At 43.5% G+C, this 21260-nt stretch overlaps 1 protein-coding gene across 1 annotated transcript in view; it reads right to left on the bottom strand.

Annotated features, from left to right (window-relative positions):
• Positions 1-1176: 1176 nt before the first annotated feature.
• Positions 1177-21260, bottom strand: part of TBX15 (T-box transcription factor 15) — a 94775-nt gene continuing 74691 nt past the window's right edge. The window contains exons 7-8 of the mRNA XM_084273079.1: positions 17245-17342; positions 1177-3629 (exon numbers count right to left, since the gene is read on the bottom strand). Coding sequence (XP_084129205.1) covers positions 2845-3629; positions 17245-17342 — 883 coding nt within the window. The 3' untranslated portion in view covers positions 1177-2844. The remainder of the gene's footprint in view (positions 3630-17244; positions 17343-21260) is intronic.

Genomic DNA, 21260 nt, shown 5'->3' with positions numbered 1-21260 from the left:
TATGTAAGGAGAAACTTTTTCACTATGAGGGTGATGGAGCACTGGCACAGGCTGCCCAGAGGGGTTGTGGAGTCTCCTTCTCTGGAGACATTCAAAACCCACCTGGACGCGGTCCTGTGTGACCTAATCTAGGTGATCCTGCTCTGGCAGGGGGGTTGGACTAGATGATCTTTCAAGGTCCCTTCGAACTCCTAACATTCTGTGATTCTGTGATTGTGATTAAGGTGCTGGAGCATGTCCAGAGAAGGACAAGGAGGCTGGTAAAGGGTCTAGAGCACAAGTCTTATGAGGAGCAGCTGAGGGAACTGGGATTATTTGGTCTGGAGAAAAGGACACTCAGACAATATCTTCTTGATCTTTAAAACTACAAAAGGAAGTTGTAGCCAGGTGAGTGTTGGTCAGTTCTATCAAGTAACAAGCAATAGGACAAAAGGAAATGGCCTCAAGTTTCTCCAGGGAAGGCTGAGACTGAATTTTAGGGAAAATGTCTACATTGAAAGGGTTGTCGGTCACTGGAGGAGGCTCCTGAGGGAAGTTGTTGAGTCACCACCCTTGGAGGTATTTAAAAGACCCCTGGAGGTGTTTAAAAAATGTGTAATGTGGTGCTTAGAGACAGGATTTAGTGGTGGACTTGGCAGCGCTAGGTTAAGGGTTGGACTTAATGATCTTAAAGGTCTTTTCCAACCTAAACAGTTTTATGGTTCTATGAGAATGGGAAAGACAGGTTCTCTCCCACCTCTAGTACCTCCAGCACTTCTAAGCAGCATCCACAGCCAGACACAGTAAAAGCCAGAATACAGGCAGGTAGACTGGGTACAGAACTGGTAGTAGTACTGATCTATTTATCTTCCCCTGTAAAAATAAAAATTAAGAAATGCTTGCAGAATTTCTCTTTCAAAGTCTTTCTACTTTACTGGTGTTTTGTTCAATTCAGGAAAAAAAGTCTGTTGACACAAGAAAAGCTGTAAACTCTGCAGCCATAACTTCAATCTAGATTTGGGGGTGGTGGTGCTTCAGTTTCCCCACTGCTCTCAGAGCTAATGTCTTAATCTCATATTAGAAATGTAGCACAAATGAAAAATTGACACATACCCAAAAAATACATTTAAAAATGAGAAACAGATTATACTGATATTTTTAAACATTATTTTCTATATTGATTGAAAATAATTATTCTGAAGAGCTTTTTATTAGACTTTAACAACAAAAATAACAAGTCTAGCTATCCATAAGACACAATTCATGTGAAGGCAGGCATCTTGCAGATCCTAAGCACTCAATTTTCAAAATTTCTTGAGAAGAACAGAATTTCGATTTTTATTTTAATATTGCATGTACTCCACAATTTATCACTATGTCCTCATTTCCTCTGTTGTGCAAACACACATGGCAGTATTTTAAAAATGTCTGTCTCTAGAAGACCATTGAGGGAGCCTCACAGACAGAGAAAAACACAGAGGGAACAATTGCAAAGATTTATTTAGCGCATTCTGTGCTTGGCACTTAGAAACAGAGTTCCGTGCATAGGGCAAATCTCTATACACCTTTTTCTTCATACATATTTTACATACCATTTTTATTGCCCTCTTTTATATTCATAATATTGAATCCCCCACTAGGCATATAAATACATTTATCTACAACACCTCACAACAAATCTCAATATCTGTATTCTGTTACTCGGTATTTGCATTTTCACACAACTTAAATGCATAGCTTGCACCAAGCTACAATTGTTTTCTTATTTTTAAAGGATTTGAAGAAAAAAAAAAGAGAGAAGAAAAAAACAGAAAAGAAAGATGTCAAAAGGCAATTGATTAAACAGAGATCACGTGGCAGGCGGGAGGTTGGTGAATACTCAACCTCACTGTTACTGAAATGCTAATGGCAACTCTTGCATGCAAGGTGGGGGAGGCTTGGCTGCATTTCTGTAGATCAGGGATCTTTTCTCATTGCTCTTCCCCATGCGCTCAGTCTGGAGAGTTTCATCCCATTGGGTTGAGTGCTACAGGACACACGTTCCCCACAAAGGCTATTGTCTGTTTGGTTTGGGTGCATCATTTCAGATGACATCAAAAGGAGCTGAGCCCCCTCTCCCTCATGCATCTTTCTGAAGATCAGTCCCCACTAATGTCTGAAGCTCACTTGTGGATTAAAACTTTTTTCTCTTCACTCTCTCCCATCTCTGTCTGCAGGCTGGGTGCTGGTAAGCTCGACCCTCACAAAGAAACCGCCAGTCAGAAAGAGCCATGGTGAAAACACAGAAACCTCTTTGGGAGGAGAAGCTCCAGGCCAGCAGCACCATTCCTGTTCTACAGTGGGAGAAGGAGCCACGGGCCACTGTTGGCTTCAAAAACAGGCTGAACCGCTCCACGAATGAGGAACAGTCTGGAAGGGGGGAGGTCTTTAAAGCTATGGGCAGTGCAGCTTCAAAGGATGAAGCTTTGGGAGACTGCCTTTCTTCAACACTCAGAGGACACAGCACAGGGGCATGGATTTCTCCATGCCAAGAGCTCACACTAGCTGATAGTTAATGCATAAACGGTATATTCAGCTGCTTCTTTCCAGGTTCTCATGAAAATCATGCCCTTCTCTCTGTAATGTCCAGAAAGAGCAGCTGCTCCACACCGGGTCTTGTAGCCCTGGGTGCAGCAAGCTGCAATGGCTGTCAGTTGAGGCTTTCCACAAGGTTCGGTGGCACATACCTAGGTGGCTTGTGTTCTTATTTATCATTACAATACTAGTTCCACTATAAGTTTGAAGGCAAAAATGTACTGAGATGGGTTTTCCCACAGAAACGGTGAAGGTCCATCTACCTTCAATGCCAAGGAGAGGCATGGCTTGTTAGACCATGTGCACAGACATCTGTGATGAGGAGCCCTGAACTGCACCGTACTGTCTGTTGTCACAGGCATTGGCCGTCTGCTGGTTGCCAGAGGGAGGGCTGATCATATGCATCCCATGATCCATCCCTGTGGAAAGGTATTGCCTCTCTCCGAAGGCCCCACCGGATGGGGAAGAGCAGAGTAAAGTGCTTTGGGAGGTGGTGAGTTTCTCCGGGCTTGCTGCCAGCCTAGGGGAAGCAGGAAAATTGTATCCATAGAGGTTGTAGGGATTGTGCAGGGAGAAGGCATTGTAGGAGCTCTGCTGCATGTGGCCACCACCAAACATGTGTGAAGAGGAGGAGGTGGAGGCAGGGTTGCCTGCTTGCATAACATACTGAAACTGGGAACTGGGGAAGGACCCCAGCTGGCCGCTGTATGCCTCCATCTTGCTGTTGCTGGGCAGGGAGGAAGGAGTCGGCATTCCTGAGATCAAGGATGGAGTCCTCTGAGGCATGAAGGTTTCAGAAGGCTGTGACGCGGAAGCAGTACCGCTCTGCAGCCGGTTGTAACCACCGTCACTCAGCCCTGGGTAGCTCTGCAAGGCAGCCATGTTGCTTCTGGCACACGGGGGATAATCAGACAGGTTGAGGTTGCAAAGCTGACTCTCCCGGCAGCCAACGTTGAAAGTGTTTGGGGCCAGATGAAAGGCTGGAGGGGAGCAGGATGGAGAGAGAAGATGAGAGGAAGCAGAGGGTGACGGGGTCCCCGTGCTGGAGGTGGTCGGGGAGGTGCCTGTGCTGCCTCCTGCAAAACAAAACACATTGGGGGATGTTCAGACCCTGGGATCACATCTGCAAAACGAGATGGTCTCATTAAAAAACAGCTCAGTTTAATAAAGAAACAAGGGTGGTAAAATGGCCGCTGGAAAACTCAGCCTTTCTTGGCAAGGGCCCTCACTTTATTAATAGCATCCCTTGGTCTTTCCTGCTGCTTTTTTGTTATGATTTTATTTTTCAACAGAGGTTTTCTTCTGTTTTAAAATATGTGAGGGAAGCAAGCCTGCCACAGAGCAATCCAAAGCAATAGGAAAACCTACAAGAAAGCACTGCTCCGTCAAGATGGGGCATGCCATTTCTGGGCATGTTTAAAAAACCCGAAGGTTTTTTATCTCGTCTCTCCTGGCCTGCACGAGGATCACCAGTCAATGGGCTGTATGGCCCCACTGCAAACATGCTTTATTATGTGCTCAGGGGGCCTTTGCAGTTGGAAGTGGCTGAAAGCATGTTGGACTTCTGCACCATTCAACATTTTTTTCAGATGACTTCTGGTGAAGATGTTCTGGTTTAAGCCAGAAGCAACCCTGAAATAAAGGGACACAGTTTCAAGCTGTAGCCTGTTCTACAGAGTGGAGAAAAGGGTGTCAGGATTTTCAATCATGTGCTTGACTTTAGAAGGGATTCCATATGTTGCATCACTGGTTTTAGCAAAATATTAATATATATGAATGCCCATAGTATCAATGCATCACTTTAAGATATTAATAATATTTGAGATTTTTAAAAATTTATTTTAAAACAAGATATAAAAAAAAAAAAAAGATGAAAAACAGCCTTGGGTAAGCACAGCCTCGAATGACTGTGGTTGATAAAAGCAACATCAAGAAATGTATGTGTCTGATGGTAAGTCAAAGTAGTCAGTCCCATTACCAGCTATGGAGATGAATGCTTATTTCTAAGACAATGACTCCTTTTGTCTTTCATTCATAAGCCTAAAATAGAAGCGTTGTGTCAAATCGCAATTACAGTTAAAGAGAATTTTCAAATGGCATCATGTACTCCTCCCTTGACAACATTGAAATGCTCAAGCTATCTCCAGAGTTCAAAAAACTTTTCCGTGAATTTGTAATTCTGTGTTGATTTTAAGAGTTACACTTCCCTGCTTCGTTTAAAGCCTCTGACAGACAAACTCTGGTTAATTTTGTTGTGATAAATTAATATGGTCCCTCTTCCAGCTTTTCTCTCTCTCTCTGCTACAGGTTGTCAACATTGCAGGGCGATTGGCAGAAGGGAACATCTGTCTTTACTCGAGTAGCTTCATTGCAAAGTCTATTTTAGTTGAAACTGCTGATAAAGGTGAGACTGAACTGAGGTGCACAACTACAGACACAAATTTTCCTGCTAGCCATGCACTAAATAGGATAACCTCTGACAGAGAGGGCAGGCAAACAACTGAGTTCGTATATCATCACTTAGCTATTAAAGCCCAAATTAAAGAGGTCACATAATCACAGAACAAATACAGCACAAAGTATTTAACCCACAGTAATCCCACACTTGATCCTTTACACCACATATTTCATGAATGAACTTCAGACAATGACTTTCTTGCTGACAGTGTTTGGAGAATGAGTAAAAATACATATGTATATACGTATGAGAATTTAATGATCTATTTGAAATAAAATATGTAGAATAAATTATTAACTGCAATGTCTTCATTTCAGTCTTCCTTTACCCCAGAGTTAACCTTTAAAAACTATGCAGGAGAAGAGCACACACACCGGTTACCTCAAGCATTAGGCTTTAAACATCTGCTAAGGAGTTATGATCAAGGCATACCCATAACTGAGGCTTTAGGTCCACAGAGTAAGTGGAGGTCTCTGATTAGCAATGGCAAGGGTTGTTTAATGGTTCCAAAACTGAGAATTGCACATTTCAGGTTACCCCTAAAGAGGGATTGAAGTGATTCTGCTCTGAATTATCCCTGTTTTCAGGCCAAGATAAAAACCCTGAAGGGACAACAGAGCAATTAGGAAACAATGTCGGATTTTTTGTCTTTTTTCTCCATGACTTTAAAATGATGAGGACTTGAGCGATCCATCAGCAAGACTAAGTGCCAGAGCTGATGACTCTCAAGAATGCCTTGCTGCCGGTGCCAACCACAAGCACGGGGCACAGCACACTTCTGCTGCAATGAAGCATAACACTGAAGCCTGAAGTTCCTGATCATCTGCAGAATAATCTTTACACCTTTAAGTGGAACAGCAAATGATACAAAGCAAGGCCCATCTCAGCTCCCTCTCTTCAGAAGGCAAACAACTCTACTCTGCTGTGAATGATATTACTGATCCATCTTTGCTGGCAGCACTAAGTATGGGCCAAACACAACCTGGACTTTTGTGAAGTTATAGCTTGGACTGTAGTTGCTACAAAGTCAGCCAAATAGCCCTAGAGATGGCAGCAAGCCCAGCAAATATATCCACACCATACTACGGTCTCCGATACACAGATGTGTATATCATTTTAATGGAAGGCATGGATACAAACCAATCTAGTTAAACTGATACACAAGGCTATGTTTAGGTCTGGTTCAAGTCAAGTAAAGCCACATTTAAACAAGAATAGAAAGAACTCCTCAATAATTCTTCTCTGTTCTTTTCTCTACCCACCGTTGCCCCTAGAAATAGCTGCCAACACCAACAGCATTTACCAGTAATGTCGCAGTATCTCTCACCTCCACCCTTATGATGATTCCAAAGTGATTAATTATTATTGTGACCGGTCTCCAGAAGATAATTTCTGGCCCTGCATACATCAGTCACACATATGTGCAGTTAGCAAGTCACAGTGCTATAAAATACAAGGAACCTGCTCTCTTTCTGGGCATACAAGTGATAACTAGGTTGGCCTTATCAAAAGGATAGGAGCATTTCCAAAGAGGGAGAGCAGAGAATGTTCTAGTGCAAGAAATATTAGAACTGGCAAACTGGACCAAGAAGCAAGAAAGGTAAGGAGGGGAGGCAGGAAAAAGAATAATGAAATCATGGTGGAAGACAGAGAGACCCTGTGGAGACGGTAGAATGTAAAGGCTAACCTTCTTTCCCAAATCAGTGTTCCCTCTTCTGACACCCTATGGAAGTGCTGCCTGTGCATCAGTGTCAAATACCTGCCCATAAAGTGTAGGGAAGAAACTAGAGCTTCTTATCTGGATACAGCTTCTTATCTGGATACAGATAAGAACTGCTGTTAAAATTTCATCTCAAGTAGTGTATAACCAGCCTTTCCTTCCTGTTGTGTGTGCCCTTCTAAGCCATGGTAACAGTGCTGGCTCTATATATGTTCCAAATAGACCCTTGATATTGCTTTTACCTAGATTGAGGTTGTGTTAAGACAATTTCAGGATAAACTGCAAGACTAAACATACTCAGCCCAAGGGTAAGATGTGCCCTAAGAGGAGGAACTAGAGTATTCTTGAAGATCTTACTATGCCAGGGTGTCTGAAAGGCAAAGAGGACCTCTTTCACACAGGGCAGGTCACGTAGAGAACTTCTAACACTGCAGTATAGATGGAAAACACATCTGCCAGCATCCAGTGTTAGCCAAGGGAGCTTTCTGGCAACAGGGAGATAGCAGGGGGAGCATCCATGCCAAGGGAGCCTGAAGCAATTGTGCATGGAAAAATTTCTGGGATCTCTCTTATAAATGACACCACACTAGCCAGTTGACCACAACTTATCCCAACCTCCTTTATCTGAAAGGTGGACATAAATCACGCTTTGGACTCAACCACAGCCCACTTTCCTTGCTAATCTTTTCAGGCATCAGTTGCTACCATCACCTGCAGTGCCTCCGTACAAACCTCTTGGTCCTTGAAGTCCTTGCTTAGTGCAGAGGAGGAGAGCAGGCACAAGCTGAAGCTGCAGTGTGCTACCTGAATGCAAGGGCCATGCCCTGTAAAACAGCAGAGTCTCATCCAACAGGTGCATGCAAGAGCTTTAGAGTAGTTTGGGCAAATTGATCACTGCCATTATCCAACCACCTGGCAGCCTCCAGCTCTTGGTGTCATTGGGTTCAGACAGAGATAACCTGGCATTCACTGTCTTGTTAAGAATAGATGTGGCTGAGGGTCCTCAGAGCTTGTGCCTCGACTTTCTAACAAGGATGGGAACTGCAAGGTGATTTAAGATCTCACATTTTTATGTTTCAGTCAGCACAAAGTTATTATCCTTTGATTGCAAACACTTCTTAAACAGCTCAGCCAACTTTCACCTACAAGCTAGTTGAGCTTATCATGGCTACAGATATGGGCTGCAGGTCAGTATGGCAAGTCTCTGGGCTGTACTCAGCCCAACAGGACAGTGTCTGGCCCACAGCCTTAGCAGAACCATCCTCTCCCCCTACATGTGAGCAGGACCTGTCTCAAAGGCCAGATGCTTGGGAGTGGTATGTCCACAGCCTCATTGATCCGTCTCATGGAGGAGCCACATCCTCTCTTCTGACACGTGCCCAACACTTTGGCATCTCCACCGTGTAATAGGCATGTTTTCAAGGACCTGAGGGTGCAGGAAAGAGGGGGTGTAGCCACTAGTCATTCATTTGGCTTACAGCTCTCCTCTTGGCACTTAACTTAAGCTAGTAAGCCCTCCTGAGAGGCAGTTCATATTCACTTGGGCAGAGAGCCATGCTTAATGCAGCTCTCCAGCTTTCCAAATGGATCTGGCCAGGACTTGGCATGAGTTTGGCCAGCGTGGAGCACAGACAGAAGAGCCTGTCCATGCAGATGTACTCTTAAGTCACTCCTGAAAAGTCTGTTTTTTTATGAAGATGCTACAAACAGGTACACATATATGCAGGAACTTTCCAAAGTATGGGAGAGATCAACCCTTCACAGTTTTTTGCAGTGTTCTCCCCTTGGACACAACAGTAAAAAAATGTAATGACATGCAAGCAGGAAAAGAAATTTGAACTAAAAGGTAAAAACCCTTTCCTATTCTCACGTATACACCCTAAGCATGGCCTATGAAATTTAGTCCCTGTCTTCCAATTTGCTGCACCTTTTGCCACAGAACAAAAATTAAGCACTTGCCTAATGAGGAAAATCTGAGACAATAATGAAGGAGAATTTGTGCTGACTGTCAGGTGATAGGATTAAATGCCAGAGGGTGCCACTGTAATCATCTGATATCATGTCCTTTAAGAGCCAGGCCTTGCACAAACCTAGATTCATTCTTTCTTCAGGCAGCACACGTCCCAGCCCTGCTCAATGCCTTCTTGCATCTTAAGGCATCTAGATGTCACAAAATCACATGTCACTCCTGCTCCTACATAGCATGACAACTTTTGCCTTGTACTATGACTGACAGGCTGAAGTCTCTCTGCCTGTTCCTAGATTTCCAAAACTCAAACCTAAAACCTTCAGGACTGAAAGATTCTTCATCACGTCCCTCTTGCACCACCACTACCCCTCTTGAGCTGCCTCTTAATCACCTTGGAAAACTAAACTGCTTTGATGCTTCTTCCTCATCCTCTCATCATGCAAGGGCAGGAACAGCTGATCTGTGATGTGCTGGGCTCTCTCTTGGCTCTTTCCCCATTTCTAGGGATGAAAACTTTGCTTTTTCATGGGAACGAGAGCCATTTCTGTCTCCATAAAGCATAGCTGCCTGTTTTTTCTCTAGAGCCCTTGGCCAATTATCAAATTATGAATCCGCTGGTAAAGTCTTTAAAGGGCCCAAATGAGACCCAAAATCTACTGCATGCCAAGTTGCTGGGTTTGTAGGGGAAATATAAAGAGAGCTTTGTAGTTTTTTGAGATACAGTTCACAGAGCAGAAGAATGGCTACAGCAACAGATTTAAAGGGGAAAGTATGAAGAATGAAAGGAAAATTTATTTAAGAGAAGGATCTTTTATATAAGTTTGCCTCAAATCATAAGAATCACTGGAATTAATGGTAAATCTAGAACAACTCAGAATTACTCTCTCCTTTAGCTGTTACAGACTTCTGCAACACAAACTGAGCAAGTTAGAGATGAAACTTAAATCGGTCATCTTCATATCATAAAATATTTTCAAGTCCTACAAAAATTGTACGTTTAAGGACTTCTGCTTTCAACACCCACCTATATTCAGAGCACCAAGAGAGCCTTCCCAAAAGAGACATTATCCCCTATCCATACAAATACTCTTTAATGTAAGGGGTTCTGCTCCTCATAGGAACACACAGTATTCTTGAGCCAGCTCCATGCTGCCTCAGGACAAGGCCTGTTGGGTGTGATTTTGTGTCTTGGGTACAGACAGTTGTGACATGGCGTATGCACCACTTTGGTGAGATGTACACCAGCTCCTACAGAAAACTTTCCCTTCTTCAAGTACAGTCAGGTCAAATCACCTCAGGCTTGGAAGATGATGAGCACCCCACTTCAGTGGAGAAAATTGCTTGTCAGTTATAATTATGCACTTACCCTCAGATGTACAACTATCAGGGGCTCACAGTAATGGACAAGAGGGTCATATAACGACAGCTACCCCAGGAAATGACACTGAATGAAAAAAGATGCAGAGAAGGACTGTGTGTGGCACAAATCCTTCAGAAAGTCACAACAGAAGCTGCTTCAACTTTGTGTCTGGGATTAACTTGATTTGTGATTATTTCTTTAGTGGTGGCAAAAGCAAACTAAATTGCAAACCTCTCCTGCCAGTCTTGATGGAGTAATCTTTGGGCCAACACAGGCCCTGAAAGTTCCAACATGTTACATGATTAAAAAAAAAATACAATAAACAACTATAAAACCCCAGAGGTACTGTGGTTCATAAATTCTGAACTGAGAAAAATGTCTTAATATTGTGGCAAACTCAAAGTACATGCCACTATACTCCTGACAAAAATGTTTCTCTGAGGAAACTGAAAATCTTCAAAGTACTCAGTGTCTCCCTCAATTCATTCATGTGAAATCTGATCACCACCCATGAGATAACGGCGATTCAAGCTTCAGTAATTAGACTTCAGAGTAAACACCTCCCTGCACTGAGTGCTTAGGGCTCCTTTCAGGAGCTCCTTTCAACCCACATCTGCAAGGATGTGTTAGCTTTTCACTGTGAATCGCTTGGAGAACCAGAAGCACCCCTTCCCTAAAGAAAAACTGCAGCTCAACAAAGAAGCTGGAACAGTTTGTACCCTGTTGTTTCGCTTACATGAGGCAATCTACTAGCCATTTTAAGTATGCAGCAGAAACCAGCCCTTGATCCCAGTAACTGTGGCAACAACTCCTCTGTTTCCAATCTCCTCTTCAAGGTCAAAAGAATCAGGAAGATAATTGCGACCAAACCCTGATATCTGACCTTTGCCAATAGCCTAGACAGTTCACAATTGATTTTGAAAGGAAAGCAGCATCCGGATTATCCTGGTGGCATTGCTGAGAGAACCGATGGCTGCCATCAGGAGGCAAGTGGCCAAGCAGATGTTTGTAGGTTGTTCAGCCTCCTTTGACATAAGATCTTTTGGGAAGTGCTCTTTTTGGTATCTGGGAACTCAGAGAAAGCCAAAAGGATCTTAAGAGCTATTTGTTTCTTTCTGCTTCAAAGGCCCCTCTCATGCCTTCAGCTGAAGTTCTGGAGGGCTCAGTCTTGACACCAATGCACATTTTTGCATTCACAATATTGTTGTCAGATGGATGCAATCAGGACAGCTCTCTGAGCACCCTGACACGGAGAAGAGTGTTATACCAAAGAAGACATAAGTAACAAGCAGTACAGATAAACTTTGGCAAAACAGAGGTGATGACTGCCGGAAAAGGGTAAGTCTACTGGCAGGGAAGTTGGAAAAGCAGCAACACCTCAGCTCAGGGTATGTTTCCCATCTGCTCATATATCACGCAGCCTTAAGGTCTGCCTGGACTCATTGCTACTATAAGAAAACATTGTTTCATTCCAGCAGTACACGAGCAGGTTGAACCTCTTCCACCCAGGAGAGAGGGAGCCTTTTTGTGTCCTTGGTGACACAAGAGGACTGCAGCACTATGATGTTCCCTCTTAGAGGAAAACAGTAGGAGCTGTACACTATTGCCAGTTTGCACATGCATGCTGCTCTAGATATAGCATTTCTGTGCCTACCAGAGATACCTGATGATACCAGAGACAGTAAAAGCTGCCTTACTAGTAAGAAGCACACCCCCCTCTGCCTCTGGTACCATTTTAACTTCAAACTCTTGATGCGAATGTCAACAAGCATTAAAGACAACTTTGCAGACTCTAACAGGTGACCTGCCTACCCCAGATCTCTGGCCCAAGATCAACATAGATGTTCAAGTTGATGGAGAATGGGTTGAATCTGCTGAAAGTAATCGGTAGAGTCCTCAGCAAAGGCACTTGTTTAAGCAAAGAAACAAGTATTTGAAAGGAAAGCCGCCTTGAGAACTTACCAGTCAAAGCTACAATGTTTGACTCTTGCAGACATGGTATGCATGTATCAAAACAGTAATTTAATGGTGATGTAGAATTTAACATGCTGCAAATCTGCCGATATACCACAACATGTGATTCTCGTCCTGGTCCTGAAATTCTGCTTAGGAGGTAATTCTTTTAATCAGCTGCCAGGATACCTTCAATTTTACCTTTGCATAAATCATCAGATTTTATAGGAAAGATCAGATACCGATCACTGTTCTAGTATTTTCACAGTGCCTTTCTAGTCTCAATGTCCTGGCAAAACTTAAGAGTCAGTGATAGCAATCTGCTCATCTCATATCTTGTGGGAAACTGTGTATTGTAGGAGCCAGCAATGGCTCTTTATTCTTGGAAAATGACACAACCCAGAGTTACTGAAACTCTTATTTTCTTTCTTCCTCCCCCCCCCCCCGCCTTTTTTTTTTTAATGTTCCTTGTTAAAATCAAGAAACTGAGCCACATATTTCTAATAATGAGAATCTGGCTGAGGTTCAATCTAAATTTTGACAATATATTCCAATTAAAGACTTTAATAGATTCTTGGCTTTCCGTACATCTCATCACCATGTGCATTCAATAATCCCAAGCCCCCTTTTTCCCTAGTAATAAGTAGACTGCAGAGTGGGTGACATCATTCTCCAGAAGGTCAGCCTTCCCTGGACTGCCATTTTCTGAGCTTTTCTTGCAAAGTTTTTGTTCGGGGAGGACTTTTTGGGTTTTTTCAAACTGGATGCAGATCTGCAGGGATTGTGTCAAACATGGTGCTTGCCCTTGTAAAGCTGAGATGACCTTTTGACTTTTTGATTGCATGCTACAAAAGAGAGGTTTTGTAGTCAGGTCAGAGTGTTTCACTGATAGAAAGGTCATGTTCTTCTCCTGGCCACTCAGGTGAGAGACCTGCAGAGACTTAATGATGCTCTTTACTTCCACAGCAGCATGTGCAAATAAAGCTTGTGGACCACCAGTGTCAGCCGCACCAGGCATCTGTGTGACTAGTCATGATATCTGGCTCTCCAGTTTGTGTGGCAGCTGAAACCTGTCATTGTGTAGATTAGAAAGTTATTTAATCCCTGTATGAAACAGCTGCATCCAGCGCGCCGAGTATCAATTCGGTGTGTCACCGTGGCCCTTGCTCAACATACAGCTTGGGCCAAATGAATGAGCAAAGCACTGGGATGCGTGTTGAATGGGAGAAAGGGTAATGTGGAAAAAATTATAATACCTTTAGATAATTGTATCATGTGGATGCATCTGGAATACTCTATGCAGACTTGTTTTTTAAAGAAACGATTAAGGATCTGGAAAAATTCCCACTTGAAGAGAAAATAAATGACTGGCGCTATTCACTGTGAGAAGCATGGAAGGACATAAAAACCTGTAAAATAATCATAGGAAGGAGGTGGATGAGGGGAAAATTCTGTTCTCCTTATCTTGTAATATTCCACAAAAAAGGATGAACGTTTGGTAGGATTAGAAAAATCAGAGCCACTGTAATGAAGCATGCTCCACACAGCTGTGTTATAAAAACAGGGACATCACAGCCACAAGAGTTTATCAAGGAGTGACATGAAACTACTATGTATTCTTTTCTGCTAAATTCTATAGGCCATAAAGATTCAGTACTTGATCTTCTTTTTGATTAACATTTTGATTTCACTTTCAAGCATCTTCTTAACAAATCATTCCATGTTTTCTTCCCTGAATCCTCTTTGATATTTTTCCACTCTTTAAAAATATTTACATATATTTTAATGCCTATTTGCAGCTATAAAATTGTCTCCCCACTGCTTACCACTGCTTTTTTTCTACACCAAAGATTGCACGCCACTTTTTATCACAGGATTACATGCGCTGTCCATTGCCTATGCAGTGGCTTATCTACTGAGACTCCCAAATTTTTGTCAGTGCCAACACTTTCCATCACACTCAGTGAGTATGTATGTCCTATGTTTTGTTTCCAGACACTCAGTAATCCAGCTGAACTAAAAGCCATACTTTGTTTGAATGCCTGCAAGTGACCAAACAATCTTTATTGCCCTTTGTGTTTGCCTCCATCGCCACTGACCACTTTACAGTCTTTATGAGATTTGGAGCTATTAGCAACTGGATGGGTTCATTTTGTTCTGAACAAGTTCGTACTGGGACCAGTCTCTGCAGAGCAGCATTGGGACTGTCCTTACTGAGTGGTGTTTTCACATTAATCACATCAGTTTTGAGATCAGTCAGCTACTCATTTCTTAACACATGATAATTCTAAATTTCCAAGCTGGCACATATGGCAATAAGTTAAATGGTCTTCAAAAATCCATCACATACTTATTCAGTCAGATTTCTTTGGACTGAAGTGTTTTGGAAAAGGAAAGTATCATTTATTTAATGAAAAATTACTAAGTGACAATATAATAGCTAAGAATCCATAGCAATACTTAGCACATGAAAATCCAGCTGGAAATCAGCAAAGGCATCATATTTGTACCACTGAAGTCTCAAGCATCTGCCCCAGAAAGCATAACTCTTCCTACCGTTGTAAGGGGGACTCATCCCTCAAAAATCAGGGCTGAATTCCACAGTTCCTACAGGTGACCTGTTCCATTGCTTTGCTGGATTTCATTTAACTGGAGTCTATTGCTTTTGTCCTATCCACCACAGGCAGTATCTTATTTCAGAACTATTATGTCCTCTTTCCCCTCCAGGCTGAACAAACATAAGTCATTCTTCATCAGTGATGTTTCTTTCCAGGTATGTGTCCATTTTTACTACTCACACCTTGTCTCTGCAGTAAGTGTGCCCTCCTCTTAAGTTGCAGTGAGACCATCTAGGCTTCATGTAGAGCCACAGCAGAGATGAGAAGTGTGGAATAATAGTTTACACATCCCAAAAGTCTCCTGTAGCCCCAGACCAGTTTTCCAGAGCCAGACACATAGCACTCTTTCCTGATAACAGCTCCCAAGAGTTGCTTTGCTTCTCATCCTTAGCCATAATTAGAAATATGCATTTTGGTGTCAATCCCGAAAAACTTAATCCTAAACCAGATGCAACCTATGCCAAACAATTCAAGGGATAACAGGGGGGCTTGCAATTTGTTTATTTGGAAATGCCACATATTCACCCAGCTTTGGGGACAACAGCATTATATAGAATTAAAGAGTCTGTTCATTAAGTTAGTACCCTAAAAACTTCTAATTCATTGATATGCAAGGGTATGGGATGCAACTCAGGGCACTGAAGCTTTAAAGTGGGAAAGAGGAGTAGTGTCCCACTTAAAGTCCCTTTCATGAAAAGGCTGGCTAAGGCTCAGAGGATCTGAGGTGCAATAGCTTATGCTGAAGTCAGCTGTTAAACACCAATGATTTACTCACCTGTCACATCACACAGCTCATATGCTTGAAAGAAAGGAGATGAAAAAGTATGGACACTGTAGATCCTGGTCATCTTAGGTTTGGTGGGAAGAATCCCATGTAGCTTAAAGCCACCTGAGCATTTCTTGCTCTTTCTGCCAGCAATTCCGGGACCTCCAGACTGTACATTTGGCTGGCTTTTGGGAGCTTTTCCAGCAGCCAGAAATTAAAACAGAGTGTGTTTGTACCTTGGCTTTGCACCTACCCCTAAGACCAAGGGTCAGCTTGTTACAGCTACCACTAAAGATGTGAAGACTATGATGGAAAGAGTATTTCTGATTCATTGTCTTGAGGTCATTTGCATGGCTAAACACAGAGCTCGAGAGCACTGCTTTGTAAACAGTTATTAAGTTTTGAGACCAACCTGTGAACAAAACTTTAGCTAACAGCTGCCTTAAACCTAGTGGTCTGTGGGGCCGTGGTCTGCACAGAGAGTCTGGTCACAGGGTACTGGCTTGCTTCCTGGTTTTTCAGCTGCCAAACTATATTAAAACAAGCTAAAAATACATTAAATATTTTCCTTTCCTAATATTACCTTACCACGTAAGCAATTGCTGGACTTGCCACTAGGATGTTATCTGATAACCAAGGGGAGGGGAGGGGAGGTGTGCAAGCCCAAGTAGGGGGTGAGACAGGGGAGGGAGGCTGCTTCAGCAACTGTGACTAGGAGAAGAGGCTGTCTATTTAGGTGGGTGATGAAAACACTTGTGAATCCCTGCTTTAACCCATCTCTGACCACACACCTCACTGTAAGTGCTCCTCGAGACAAACCCCCGAGCTTTTGTAAAACCTCTCCTGTCTGGTGATAGGCATCCCTGCAGGCACTGCAGTTTCCCTCCCTTTGGGGGAGACCATGCCATCAGCAGATGGATTCAAGGTCCAGAGGGAAATTCTGGGGTGATGTCTAGCTTATATGTGAGAGGCTGGAGAATCTGCTACATAGGGCATGCATTTGGTTTTTATTAACTTCACAGGTGCCACGTTTGAGCACAGCTTTGGATCGTTTATTTTCTTGCATTTATGCTGGAATTAAAAACGTACCAGGTCACCCTAATACCTCTCTTCCCAGTAATCACTGTGTTCTTAACTAGAAATAGCTGCAACGAAGTAAATGGGGAAGTCCTATTAATGGAGAGAAAAAAAAAAAGGTAACACAGACTGAAACTGGAGATGAAAGCCCTACTTAACAAATGAGAGATGTAAAGGGCAGAAGCTATGAAAAGACACAGCATGAACAGGCGGAAAACACTTGGCCTGCCCAGTTATTCCTCCCAGACTTGCACTGACAATCTCTCCAGCAAGGCCACCATGTTTTGAAAGCTAGGCAGTGTGATCCTGGTGGGGGGGGGAGGGGAGACATTTCTGGTCTCCTAAAGCTTGCAGAGGGCATACACCCACTTTTGTTTCCACACAAATGGCAAGCACTAACTGTAGACAGAGAACATGGCTGACATGCCAGATCATTTCCTCCACATTCTCTATACTTTCTTCATACTCAGCTTATGCCATGTACTTGGGCCGATTCTCCCAACCCTGCGCTCCTTCCTGCTCCTTCTAATATTTACATGCACTGGGGACACCAGGGAGATGAAGTGGCTGCATTGCACCTCATAAGGCAATGTTTGTCCACCATTTCATTGATCCTTTCTGCTTGGTGTCCATTCAGAGCAGTCAAGAGCTCAGCAAGGTGCATGAACACCACATATTCCCCCAGCCACTGGACACACAGCAATGTGCACTTGGTCTTACACCCTCTTTTGGTCTTTCTACAGTCCTTTGCATGCCCTTGGTACTCTCACCTTGCTGCTTCTGCATGGTAGTGAAGTCTTCAAAGGTGAGAGTGCGCACGGGGGGCCTCCAGAAGGCGTAGGTCTCCATAATGGCCTCCAGCCCTGTCCTGTGCAATGAAAATAAAACAAGGAGAGAAGAAGAACGTCAATCAGCTGGCAAGGGCATCAGTGCCAGGGAACGAAGGTGCTGATCTCACTTGACAGGCTGCCAGTGGCCACCAAAAAAAGTGACCTTGGCATCTGTGAATTCCTCAAGCGAGCCTTCCCTCACAGGTGCTGGGCACTAGAGTAAAATGAGATTTCCCCAACCCAGGATTTCAAAAACTCCTAACAGTCTCCCAATACCTTTTTCTTTCTTCAACAAGGATCCCAAAATTTCTCTGTGCTTTGCAGGGGACACGTGACCATCAGCTCAAGACATGCTTGATTGTAGAGCTGACTGCTACACTTGGTCAATGCAAGCTGTCATGCAAACATGGGAGGTCTGGGATTCAGCCTACAGAGTCAGAGAGGTTTTGTGATTGCCTTCCCCTGCCACCTCCCAGTTCTGGACACTGTCCTGAAGTACTACAGGAAGCCATCAAAAAGGAAATCTCCTTGGTTTTGAACTTCAACTAGAAATTTATAAGAGCCTTTTTATTAAAAGGTGAGTGGCCCCTCTGCTTTGGGTCCTTAACTCACTGCAAATACAGTACCAAAGAGAAAAGCCAAAACGCAAGTGAGAGCAGCTTTTCCTCTTGAAGGACTGGGGTCTCAGATTTGGTTTTATTTTCATTATAGAATGCTAGCACTGTTGACAGTCTCTAACTCCACAGGCTCAGTGATGACATAGGTGCATTATCAGGAAATTACTCTCGTGCTCTTTACAAGACAATCCCCTGGATTCTTTCACAGGAACACTTCCCTTCTGTGGAAGCTGCATCTTACTTTGTTCCCCATTCCTCACCCTCCCCTGCCTCTTTTCCAGCAGTAAGTTATAGCCCTCACACTGACCGTACATGACTAGAGACATTTCTTCAAACATGAGGACATATCCCCTTTCAACGCAAAAGGCTCTAACATCCCCAGAGCCTCTCATCAGATGTTGAGCTGATACTGGAGCTGCCTTTTGCTTCTGAAAATGTCTTTCTGCACGTGCCTCCACTCACTCAGTTAACTTTCCAAAGTCTCCCCGGAAGCTCAGATGCTTTAAATACATCGGAGTTGGCAAACCAAACTCTATATTTTAAGAGGAGGTTTAGAAGAGAGGTTGTTGCATGGTGTTTATTAGCTGCTAAGCTGTTAGAAGTAGAAACAGAAGACATCTCTGCATAGCAGTCTCACACTAGTGCTGAGCACATTACAACAAAACTATTTGGTTAATACAGTGGCCTCTGCCAGCTCATGGGGCTCAGAGACAACGAGGCAGCACAGAATGTGAACCCATCTGCTAAGCCGGACTCTGCGTGCAAAAGCAGCTCTTCGACTATCGTTACCACCCCCAGGATTTCCTCCACTCCGTCTCCGAGAAAGCCACACACGTTCAGCCTCTGTCTGGTTCCCGACACACACCATCAGAAAGAGAACAGTGCCTTTTTGCACTCTTATTAAATCTAGCCCAAAGATCGAGGGAGGACTTTCTGGTACTGCTCATCCAACAGACATAAAATGCCCCGAGCAGGTTGCAATGCAGCAAGACCTGCTGCTGAAAGGACTTGCCTTGATGATTAAAACTCAGTAATACATCCAGAAAGGCAGACTGAAAGTTCCAGCTGTGCTAATCCAGCTACTCTCTGTCTGCCACAAGGATTGTAGGGAGGCCAGCTCACTAAAACCAGTGTTCACACAGTCTGGCTCAGTCGTTAGATCCCCACTCCACACAAGCATCTCACTCCTAGCTCTGATCTCACAACTCCCTTCCAGTAAACCCCAACCCCTAACAGGAGGGGGCCCAGGGAAACTGTGAAGACAGGTTAAAGCTGTTTGCTCTGCCTGGAGCCTGCATCACTCTCAGCTCAGCTTGATTCACAGTTCAGTTTCTTGCCCTCTGTCTACTGCTTTCCCCTGCATCAATACAGTTCTTGCAAGTACCATATAATTTGTATATCTAAAAGAAAAGGGTAAAAGGGAAAAATCAGGAGATTAAATAACATAGTAAATTAGAAATAACATATTGCTTTCAGGGGTTGGGCCCCACCGTGCCTGTGAGGTCACAGAGGATAAATGGCACCACTGAGTGTACTAGAGCAGCTTGTGAAGATGTTCTATTCCTGCAACAAAGACCAGAGAAAGAAGCTCCCCCACCCAGGACCCACCTCTAGAGCTGGTCTAGACCAGCCTCTTTGCTACAGACAGGGCTCCTGTCACCCTCCTCTTTCCACACTGCAACTGCTGACAGCAACATCACAGATAGTCATGTAATGCTCCAGGCAGCACTGCAGCCACATGTTGTGGGTGTTTCTGAACTAGCATGTAAGTAGAACACCTCCTTACTGAACTTCCAGATTCTCCCATGCATAAGACAACACCCATGAGACAGCAGCCTCTTGTGCTAACCTGCTAGGCACCTACCACACCATGTATGGAGTATTGCAGAAAACCAGCATGCAGCCATACAAAAAACAGCTTGGGTCAGTACGTACACCACCTTTGTGTGACGGGTTTTACAAGCTGATCCCTAACCTTTAAATATAATTTTTTTCTTCTACTTCCTGTGATGTGTTCTTATTTTTGAAAAACAATGGTGGGGTGAAGGTGTGAGGATCAAGAAACTCCATTGCTGTCAACTTTAGCGACACTCTCTCCCACAGCAGTTTGTGACGTTAGTGTGGTACCAAGCTGTCCAGAGCCACATCACAGACCACCACCACAGGACAGTGGTGCTCTCCTTGTCAGCAGAAATAGTGGAGTTCTAGCCCCTAACAGGGAAAACAAATCTAGCTTGGGCAATGAAGAGACATTTTGTGACAGCAGTAAATGCTGACCAGGAAAAATTTTTCTTTTTTAGCATTTCGGAAATCTCAGCAACTTCTTCTAGGCTTTGGTGAGGGCTGGTGGAACCAAGTATGGTAAAAATTATCCATGTGGCATCCACTTTCTCTTCCAAAAGAAAGGCATTGAAAAATTTACTTCAAACTGTCTATCAGGCCATAAACCCTCCCCTCTCACACCATCTTTATGAAGTAAAAAAAAAAAAAAAAAGTATCAGAAGAGGACTCACTGCCAGCTTTATTTAATAAGGTCAGTCCTTTAAAAGGTATCCAAAATTCACTCGCTCTTTTTCATTCATTTTTTTTTATTTTTAGTGCTATAAAGTTTTAATAATAGGCAATAAATGAAACCGTTCCATTGTCTGAAAAATGAAAAAAGATGTACGAGCTATCTGTGCACCACCATAATCCATCCCATATGGCCGACCTTGCCATTCCTGCTGCACACAAGATTCAGGTCATCGTTTCATTGTTCGGTGGGGGATCTAAGCACCCTCCTCATTCTCTTACCCTAAACAAAAGCTCAAAGAGCATTTCCAACACAAACAACTCTTATCTACCTCAGCTGCCCACATCTGAAAGGAAAGTGCTGTTGCTTGCCCTCAGCTTAGGTTGTTTTTCCTTTCCTCGCCCTGCTGAGTTTCCTGACTGTTGCCCCCTCTAGCTTCCTCCTAGATAAGGAGCTCCCCCAAGCATCCCACTGTCAAATGAACTTTACTCAGTCTCCAAAAATAGGCTCTGTGGCATTAAACCTGCACCCTCGCTACACAAACATTTGGTCAGCTGAGCTCCGTATGTCAAAACTCTGGTTCTCAGTCTCTTGAAGTTCAGGAAAACAACCAAGTAAATACCTGCCCTGCATGTACGTTACATAGGTACCCTTTCACCGTCAGAACCAGTTCTCTTGTTTCACTTCTACAAATACTTCATGTACTTTCACAGACAAAGCAAAGAGGGACCAAAACTCAGATAGAGGGAACCTCTAATAAGAGGGAACTGGGACTCAGCCTTCTAGCACAGGCTAGTTCCCTAACTCATCGAGGCTGATAGCTAGAT

This window comes from Gallinula chloropus (assembly GCF_964237585.1).
Source record: "Gallinula chloropus genome assembly, chromosome: 1".
In the NCBI taxonomy this organism is placed as follows: domain Eukaryota; kingdom Metazoa; phylum Chordata; class Aves; order Gruiformes; family Rallidae; genus Gallinula; species Gallinula chloropus.
The sequence above is the reverse complement of the archived record's forward strand: the minus strand, read 5'-3'. Positions and strand labels throughout refer to the sequence as shown.